We start from the raw sequence: 10,642 nt of genomic DNA on the forward strand, positions 1-10,642 counted from the left end.
ATATTTGAAATGAAGACTGATAAACATTAAAATATTTCAGTGGGCTAAAATTTAGCTTACCTAATGACCACACTGTGTGACTGCCTGGCTAAACGATCCACCTCCTCCAAGGAGATCTGATCAATTTTATTATATACCTTAAGAAAGAAAAAAAGTAAAATTCCAAATATTATCAACAATAACATGGAAATATAACAAAACTCAGATTATAGCATCAGCAATATCAAGTGAGAGCTGTGTCTTTTTAAAAGTAAACAAATTATTCCTCGTGAGAGGGCATAAAATTTCATTATTCTACATTTTTGGATTATTTTCTCTACATGCAAATAATGTCTGATCTAATGTGGGCATGTGTTTCTATTTTAAATAAATCATTTATGGAAAATAAAGTACCTGTCACTGGGACAAAGACATTTTTTTCCTTCATTTCCACCTGTGCTCTACAGCTTCATATTTGTAATGAAACAATTCACGTGATTAAAGTGCACATTCCAGGTTTTATTCAGGTTTGACCATGAAGAAATTACAGAACTTTTTATACATAGTCCCCTAATTTCAGGCAACCTTAATATTTGGGACATAACATTGGTATGTATATGAAAGTAGTCATGCTTAAGTACTTTGATGCAAATCCCTTACTGTTGGAAGTCTGTGATTCATGGACATCACCAGGTGCTGAGAATAATTTCTGGTGATCCTCTGCCAGGCCGTCTTCAATTCCTGCTTGTTTCAGGGGCTTGTCCCCTTAAGCTTTCTCTTTGACATAGGGAAGCCATGCTCAATTGGATTTAGATCTGGTGAATGACTTGGCCATTCAAGAATTTTCCCAGTTTTTAGCTTTGAAAAACTCTTTTGTTGCCTTAGCAGTATGTTTGGGATCATTGTAATGCTGTAGCTTGAAGTGCCATCCAATGAGCTTATCTTAGTCTCATCTGACTACACGACAAAACCTTTTTCCAGAGTACTCTAGGCTCTTTTAAATATTTCTTGGCAAACTGTAATCCATGGCTAACTAATGGTTTGCATCTTGCAGTGTAGCCTCCGTATTTCTGTTCATGAAGTCTTCTGCGGGCAGTAAGTTATTGACACATCCACACCTGCCTCCTGAAAAGTGTTTCTGATCTGTCAGACAAGCAGCTGGGGATTTTTCTTCATTATGATGGGAATTCTTATGTCATCAGTAGAGGAGATCTTCCTTGGACCATCAGTCCCTTTGTGATTACTGAACTCACCAGTTCGCTCTTTCTTCTTTTCTTTCGGAAAATTTTATTTTCATTTTTCAAAACAAGCATGGTGTCACTTTTGAAAACAGTCATTTTTAACATTTTACACTTTCTTTTAGTACAAATCACTTCTGAGATTAAGTAAAATATTAATTTACTTGTAATTCCCCTCCCCCCAACACCAAAAGAAACCAAAACAATTTGAGATAGAAAAGCGACAGAGAAAAAAAAAATGAAGAAAAATTTGGTGTATTGCCAGTCTTTCTAATCTACTTCCACTTTGAGATATTTCACTCTTGTTGTCTTTGTATATTTTGTCCAACTTTTAAATCTGTGAGCTGTTGTTATAACTGGGCACAAAAGTGCTCTAGACAATGTTGCCATATTTTGGCAGAAGTGTCACATTGATTTAATTATATGTTACCTTCTCCATGGGTACACAGTTGTGCATCTCCATGGAGTGATGAGCAGGGGGGGGGGGAGTTGGTCTTCCAGGTTATCGTAATACATTTTTTTGCTACAAACTTAATTTGGAATTCTGTTAATTTTCTGCCCACGCCACCATGTTTCCAAATAAATATAACTCCAGGTCCAACGGGAAGTCTACTCCCGTAATCCTAGTTAATATATTAGATCATTCAAGCCAAAAGGGTCTCACCTTCCCACAGGTCCGTGTGGAGTGTATAAAAGTACCAATTTCTAACCCACACCTGAAGCACATTTCTGAGATCCTTGGCTTTCCTTTATGTAATTTTTGAGGTGTGAGGTATAATTAGTGGCGTTGATCACTGATCCCTCTCCTTACATAAATCTGACCAACGTTCTTCATCAATCATTATTTCCAAGACCAACTACCATGATCTTTCTTCTTATTGATGTTCCAAACAGTTGAGTGTGGTCATCCTAAAAGTTGGGCGATATTTCTTACTATTTTCTTCTTGTTTTTTAGCCTCAATGGCTTAGTTAACTTTCATCTGCTCCTCATATTGAAAAATGGCAACAGCAGACTCCAAGGCGATCAAAATCTTAAAAGCAAGCCTATCTCTCTTCTATCTACTGCAATGAAGAAGCAATTAAACATTCCTGAGAACTCAGAAACATCTGTGAAGCCAAATGCCCCAAACATCATGGTTCCCTCAAATGAGGGGACTATGTGATTAAAGTGCCTGGCAGAGCATCACCAGAAGATACTCAGCACCTGGAATGTCTATGAATCACAGACTCCAAGCAGTCATTGCATGCAATGGATAACCAACAATGAACTCAACATGACTCTTTTAATATACTGTACATACCATTGCTATTTCCCAAACAAATGGTACCATAAAATGTATAAAAGGTGAAATTTCTTCATAGTTAAACTAAAATGTCTAAAAATAACCTTGAGTAATATCTGGAAAGTGCACTTTAATCATGTGAATTATTCGATTACAAATTTAAAACTGTGGAGCACAGGGGCAAATAAAGGGGGGAAAAAAGTGCCTTTGTCCCACACATCTTGAAGAAGGATGCACTGATGAACTGAGCATTTTAAAATCCCTTCAAAGCCACTATGGTATATTTTCCGAAGTTGCATGTTTCTTTTCATGACTGCAGCAATATCTGTTGCAATACAGATGCCCAGATACAAGAAAAATGTCTTGTACCTTAGATGCAAAAGTGGATTGAGTGATGATGTAGAGGTCAACATAGAGGGCAACAAATGGACTTACAATATGCAGAACATGTCCACGTACAATATGTACTTGGACCTGTATTGCAAATAATTGCTGAATTTGATCAGAGCTCTGGTTACTGTTTTTATGATTAGAAATACACCTTCCTTCGAGGCTGTGCAAGGTTATTGGTGCAATTCTCAGGACAAGAATTTGTCTATTTGTCACATTATACGAGAAAGGTTCATCTGCAAGCAGCCTAACAGGTCAACTCCAACATATAGTCGAATCAAGAGTAAGGTGACAATGAAGGAAAAAAATCAATATGTACTAAGCAAGAACAGCATAATGGACTGGACCATATTCAAGAACTCATCTTTATACTTGCATGGATATGCAGTATGTGTCACCAACTTCATCAAGACCTGCGTGGACAAGTGTGTGTCCATGCGCACACAGCGGGTGTTCCCCAATCAGAAGCCTTGGAGAAATCAGAGGATTCTCAACCTGTTAAGGGCAAGATCAAGTGTGTTGAAGACCAGGGATCCATATCTCTTCAAGAAGTCCAGGTACGACCTGTGGAAGGCTGTCTCTGAAGCAAAGTGGCAATTCTGGAGGAAGCTAGAATTGCCTTCCACCAATGGCAGGAAGTCCAGGCCATTACAGCCGACAAAGTGGGGACGAATATCATAGAGGGCTGTAATACTTCATTACCTGATGAGCTGAACACCTTCTATGCCCATTCTGAGAAGGAGAACCCAACAGTGCCTACTAGAATCCCTGCAAAGGCTGAAGACCTTGTGATATTTGTCTCTGAGGCCGACATTAAACCTCATTCAAGAGGTGAACCCTCACAAAGCGTCAGGCCCAAACGGCGAACCAGGCAGGGCACTGAAAATCTGTGCCAACCAACTAGCTGGCATGTTCATGGACATTTTCAACCTCTCATTGCCTCAGTCAGAGGTTCCCAACTGTTTCAATCATCCCAAGAAGAGGACTGTGAGCTACCTCAAGATCTATCGCCCAGCAGCACCAACATGAAATGCTTTGAGAGGTTGGTCATGGCCAGAATTAATGCATACATAAGCAAAGGTCTGGACACACTATAATTAGCCTATCGTTACAATCACTCCACAGCAGTTACAATATCGCTGGCTTTCCTCTCAGTTCTGGATCACCTCAAAACAGCAATTCATACATACGACTGCTCTTTTTAGACTATAACTCAGCCTTCAACACCATTATTCCCTCAGTACTGGTCAAAAAGCTCCAAATCCTGGGCTTCTGCACCCTCTCTGCAACTGGATCCTTGACTTCCTTATTGGAAGACCACAGTCAGTATGATCCAGTCCTCATGAAGGGCTCAGTAGTAGAGAGGGTCAAGAACTTCACATTTTTGGGTGTCAACATCTCTGCAGTTCTGTCATGGAGCCTCCACATTGATGTAATCACAAGGAGGTTCGACAGTTGCTATACTTTGAGGAGTTTGAGGAGATTCGGTATGTCACTGAAGACTCAAAAATTTCTATAGGTGTACCATGGAAAACATTCTGGCTGGTTGCATCACTGTCTGGTATGGAGGTGTCAATGCTCAGGATAAGAAAAAGCTCCAGAGGGTTGTTAACTCTGTTTGTGACATCACAGATACCAGACTTCACTCCATCAAGGAGCTCTACAAGAGGTGGTGTCTTAAGAAAGCATCCTCTATCCTCAAGGACCTCCACCACCCAGGTCACTCTGCTACCATGGAGAAAAAGTACAGGAGCTGAAAGATGAGCACTCAACGGCACTAGGACAGCTTCTTCCACACTGCCATCAGATTCCTGAATGATCAATAATCCAAAGACACTGCCTTACTTTGACTTTTAGTGCACTATTTTTATTTATTTTTGTGAGGTGCTTTATATGAATGTTTGCACTACAATGCTACCATAAAACAACGTAAATATTAAAATCTTGTGTCTTTTGATTCTTAGTTAATTTTGTGCCTGTTTCTTTAAGAGAACTATTGTCTGTTGTGTTGCCATAGTGACTATGATGTAATATGTCATAATATCCACCCAGGCTAAATGCTTGTGTTTTTCTAAAGGATGTGAAGGAAGCGTGAGTACGAGAAATTTTTATTTGAATTATGTATTCTTTATAAGCTTTTTATATCATTTGTATCTTTATATACGTTTTATATCTCTATTATACAATAAATGCTTTGTTATTCATCGTTATGAAAGTCTTAATGTGAAGCTATGGAAAATATTTATCTGTTTTATCAATGAATTAAAACTACATAAAGTAACAGCCAGAGTTTGATTTGTTGGATTAAAGAGATCTAAATTTGGAATATCGCAGCTCATGCTTTGGAAGATGAGACTTTGAAATGAGGATATATTAGAAGAAGGAATGTGTCGTCTATATTTTGTGACAATAAATTCTGAAGTTGATTAATTTAACCAGGAATTTCTGTGAAGAAAGAACTCATGGAATAGATTATAATCACTGCTACATTGAAAAGCAAGATTAATGCAATTAAGAAATCCAATATTCTAAATCGAATTTCCCATGCAGATATTAAAAGACTGTTTCTCTTGGTCACACATTCAAGTTTGGGAGGTGAGGTGGAGTGGTACTTTTTCAGGATAAGGAGCTGTATATTTGGAATAGAGGTATCTGGATGAATTCCTTCATTTTTAAAAAATGTTCAACTCCTGTAGATATTCAGTATATTCAAGCAAAGTTAAATTTATTGAAATACAGAAGAAAAGGGGAAATTGGGGAATTGGTAAAGCAAGCAGAGTTAATGTAGCTCAATCAGTATCTTGTCGAACGGAAGAGCAGAAAATATGTACTTTCTTGCATTTCATCCATTCTCATCTTTTCAAAATATGCAAAGGCACATATTCTACATAGGATGCATTGAAGTATATTTGTTCTTAAATTAAAACTGATTTTTACATGACCTTCCTTCTTTAGTGATTATATGCAAAGTGCATTGGAGTTATAACTCACATAAAGACATGGCATGTGAACACGATTTCCAACAATTACATCTATAAATTCATCAGGACTTGCGTCTTCCCGGAAAAGAACCTCTGCATTAAAGATTTCTGGGATGAAAATTATTCAGGATCAAATAAATCTCTTAATTTTCAATTATAAAGTTGAAGACAATATGTACAATGAGCCTCTTGACCCCTCAGAAATCTGATTGCAAATGTGCAAATTGGAGCTCTGGACTGAATGAAATTAATGGAGAAAACTTGTAAACCCTCTCCAACAGCCATGAAGAATTACTCTGCATGTCCTTCTGGAACAGGAATGGTGTGTCTTATTAACAGTCATTCTATGACTTTCTCCCCTTGTGTGTTTTTTCTTACTGCTCTTATCTCAGATGTTCAGATGCCCACCCATTCCGAAACCCAGCGAATACATCCCCCACACAAGGATAATTCAGGTGACAGTTGCCATCAGAAACTGACCATTTAACCAACCTGAAATTTTAAAGTGAATTCTGCACATGAAGCTATTTTATAAATTGTCTAGGGAAGAAGATAGAATCAGGATTCAATTTCCCAAACTGGCAAGAAGCCCATAGTTTATGTATCTGGAAATAGGATGAATTTCAAAATTAGGTATTTATGTGATGAATAATTTTGAAATCAGAAAGCAGTGGGAAAATGGAATATTACTTTAGGTCCGATTGTGCTGTCTGTTAGTTTCAGCCAGCAGACACGTTTATCCATGTCTCAGAAAGTTATTTGTATTTACATTATATTGAATTGAACTGCAGTCAAATCAATATGCTGTTCCCCTCAGAATAGTTCAGATTTCGACCATCTACAGTATAGCACTTGCACTTCAATTCTTTCCTTCCTTTGGTCTCTTAAGCACCCTTTCCAACATTCCTTCCACTAATAACATTACACTGAAATTCTACTTCACATATTCTCTTCAATACCACCCAGAAATTAATTTTATTGGGCAAGTTTTTAGCCACAATTCTATTTTTTTTTTAACATGCTATTTAGACTCCATGTACCTGGAAAGTGGAATATTTTTCACATTAACAGGTTGTGTGAGGGAATGGTGTACAGGTACTCCCCGACTTGCAATCTATGCGATTCAAAAAAGAAAAAATATAAAATTTACATATTTATGTTGTATTTCACAAACTATAACAGGGATATAGAGCTTGTAAGAGCCAAAACGTGCATACATATCTTGTTAGTCAGAGTTCCGGGATCCATAGGCTGGGTGTGTCCATGTTGATTCCTGTGCGCAAGTCTTCAGGTGGCTCATGAATAATGGGTTTGCGTATTGGAGTTCAGTTGACATACGCACGAGAGTTAAGCAGTCTAAGGATATTGAATTCGCGCCCTTAACTCTCGCACATACACGAACCCACTGCGCATGCACCACCTGAAGATTCACGCATGCACACAAGAATTAAGATGGTCACGACCAGCCTATGGACCCTAGGACGCTGACTAACAAGTACGCAATTCCGACATACATCCATTCCGAGATACGACCGGTTGTCCAGAACGTAACATGGACGTATGTCGGGGAGAACCTGTACTTCGCATGCTGTTTTGTGATGGTGAGGAGTCAGACCCTGCAGTTTTTCCAACACAACAAAGGATACTGTATTCGTGCAAAATGAGCTGTACTAATTTTTCTGAACATTGAGTCAATGCAACTGTTGAGTTGAAAGCGATTCCACCACCTTTCTTTGGCTGAAAAAGAAATAGAAGTAACTGAATGTAAACGTTTAAACACCTAACCTGATGACAGATAATTAAAATTATTGAACACAAAATTCATTTTTACATGCAGACACGTTCCTTTCATCTCCTGAGAAAACTAATCAAAGATGACTTTTGAGTTTGTACACAAATGAGGAAAGCAGATGAAGATATTTCCAACCTATATCTCAATAGTTTTTTTTAAAATCACATTTCCTGAATGAAGAGACCAAAAAGGGAACTGTTCATCCAATTAATTCTGTAGCCTGGTTTACAGTGCTACATTCAAATTTTAATTTTAAAAAATTTATATTTAATTTTAAAAAATTTAGACATACAGCACAGAAACAGGTAATTTCAGCCCACCACTCTATGCCACCCAATTTACACTCAATTAACCTACTACCCTTGATTCGTTTTGAACAGATTCCAAAATTTGATTGGTGAAGTATAAAAATTGTGGATAATGTGAGAAATTTAACCTTCAAGTGTTTGGAGCCAAATAGTTTAAAATGTCACTTCCAACACCTGGACATCATCACATGTATAACATGTGCTTACCATCAGGAGATAATTAAAGCCACATTTCTATGTCAAACTGCAGATTCCTTGACAAATCTTTATCATTCTGATATTTCTACTCATTGATCCACTTGCAAGAGTGCTACATATTTGAAACATGCTGCTTGAAATGCATACTTACAGTCCAAATGTCCCAAATCTTCATTTATTGAAATGGCTTTTGAAAAAATATTGAGAGGAAATTTGATGCAAGCATACAACATCATGAAAAGTTTAAATTGAATAGAGCAGTGGTTCTCAACCTTCTTCTTTCCACTTACATAGCACTTTAAGTATTCCCTATGCCATAGGTGCTCTGTGATTAGTAAGGGATGCTTAAGGTGGTACGTGGATGGAAAGAAAAAGTTTGAAAAACCACTGTTTTAATTGTACCTAATTGACTCGTTATGTGCACGGTTTCATAACTCCAAAGACAATGACAATTTTTCTCAAGCAAGATATTTCAGTAACAATTGGGTCTAGAGCAGTGGTTCTCAACCTTTTCTTTCCCCATTCACATGCCACTTAAAGTAATCCCTTAATAATCACAGAGCACCAAAAATTATTTGTGTTGTTATCAGGAAAAACTACAGGAATGGGCTAGTTTGGATTTGATGACCAAATGATTTCCTGTGACTACGACAAAGTTCAGATGTAGCAATTAATTTGAGAAGGCTTTAAAAAGGTATACAAATCAGTCAATAGTCATATTGATTTAGGCATGAAGTTCTGAAAGGTAGAAGAAAAATGCTTAATATCTGCCAAATGTGAAACTGCAGCTCAGTCGAAGATGTAGTGGGAATCATCTGGGCAATGTTCAGCAAGGTCGTGAAACATCACAGGCTGGATTATTTAATAGGGAGTATATTCAAAATGGAGAGTAATGTAGAGCACAAAGGTAGCGGTAGGGTTCCAAGATTTAGTGAAGATGTAAAAAAGATTATTGGTGAAATCACAACTAGTAATGACAGAGGGATTTTTTTTTTTTTTAAAAACTACTCCCCGAGGCTGTTTTTCTTACATTAGATGAATGGAACACAAACACAATGCAAACACAAGCTACAGAAACAAAAAATACATCCATTTTCTGAATTCTCAGATACATAATCCATTAATCCCCAATTATACTTCCACAGATGTCAGTCATACAGCACAGAAAAAGGCTCTTCAACCCATCACATCCATACTGTTTATCAAGTACAATTTACACTAATCTCATTTACTCCAAAGCCTTCACTGCCTTGTGATTCAAGTTCTTATCCTGATACTTTTTAAATGTTGAGAGTACCTGCCTCTAACACCTTCTCAGGCAGTGCTTTGCAGATTGCAACTAAGAGCTGGGTGAGAAATAAAATCCTCAGATTCTCTTTAACTCCAACTCCTCACCCTAATCCTCTGTCTGAGGAATTGATGTTGGGGCAGAGAATTGGGATGGTCTTGTTCATGGTTCATTCGGAGTTTGCTCTTTCTTCAGAGGTTGATAGATTGGTGATGCCCAGATTATGGGTTTCAGATTTGTCTTGGAGTCAAGCCACGCAAGTTATATGTTACCCCACAGAACCACATGAATGATGTTTGTACAGTCACTCCAGCTTCCTACTGCTTCAGGTTTATCATTTACTCAAACTCTTCACTCTCTATTTAGACCTGCTGCTCACTCACCCCAGATCAAATCTCCTTCCTGAATCACACTGCAGTTGAAACCTTCGGCTTAAAAATATATTTTCTGAGTTATCACCTGAGAAGCAATTAAACGCTAAGACAGCATATTACAGAAAAAGAAAAAAAACTTGTATTTATAAATCACGTTTAAATCATTAGACGAGATAAGAAACAGAAAATGTTGAGATGCAAAATCTTAACTTTTAAAATCTAAGCAAACTAGATGGTGTTAATGATTGCTGTGAACTGAAAACAAGAAAAAGGAAACATTGAAATTATTTAAAATTCAACACACAAAGAGCCAAAGTACATTGATGGCAGTTCAATTCTAGAAAAAGAAAACATAAATCTGCATGCCTCACCTTGAAATAAATATTGGGTTTTGGTTTGTTTAATCGGATTCCTACAGACTCCAATTCTTTTTCCAGTAAATTCCTAATGTGTAAACAGAAAGTAGTTCAAGTATGTTACAGTATTTCATTCACATCTTTACAATTGGAGTCTCCATCCCTTGAAAATGTTGTTAATGTTGCTAGGAAAAAGCCTCAATAGCTACATTCTCTTCATCCAACTAAGTTTCAACGATCATATTCAATATAAATTTTAAATTTCAGTTCAAATTAAACAATAACATTTGCACCTTGAAACCCGAGTGAAGGTCAGTTAATGCCACAATACAACTACAGGCTGTGTCATTAAAAAGGAATGAAAATAGATTTATGACATTAAACCATAAAACAAAAGGGCAGTCTGTTGTTGTAGTGGTTAGTGCAAAGCCTTTACAGCACTAGCGATCGGGACT

The 10,642-nt window shown here is 37.3% G+C and overlaps 1 protein-coding gene and 1 long non-coding RNA gene across 2 annotated transcripts in view; one reads left to right on the forward strand and one right to left on the reverse strand.

The window, feature by feature from the left end:
- The window catches only part of drg2 (developmentally regulated GTP binding protein 2), a 29,999-nt gene that overhangs the window by 7,267 nt on the left and 12,090 nt on the right, over positions 1–10,642 (reverse strand). Inside the window, exons 6-9 of the mRNA XM_069907183.1 lie at positions 10,203–10,275; positions 7,518–7,608; positions 5,882–5,979; positions 61–137 (exon numbers count right to left, since the gene is read on the reverse strand). Coding sequence (XP_069763284.1) covers positions 61–137; positions 5,882–5,979; positions 7,518–7,608; positions 10,203–10,275 — 339 coding nt within the window. The remainder of the gene's footprint in view (positions 1–60; positions 138–5,881; positions 5,980–7,517; positions 7,609–10,202; positions 10,276–10,642) is intronic.
- Positions 4,943–6,226, forward strand: LOC138747701 (uncharacterized). Its single transcript, XR_011347631.1, has 2 exons — positions 4,943–4,985; positions 5,846–6,226. It is a non-coding gene; the product is annotated as an uncharacterized lncRNA (long non-coding RNA).

Source organism: Narcine bancroftii, chromosome 12, assembly GCF_036971445.1.
Source record: "Narcine bancroftii isolate sNarBan1 chromosome 12, sNarBan1.hap1, whole genome shotgun sequence".
In the NCBI taxonomy this organism is placed as follows: domain Eukaryota; kingdom Metazoa; phylum Chordata; class Chondrichthyes; order Torpediniformes; family Narcinidae; genus Narcine; species Narcine bancroftii.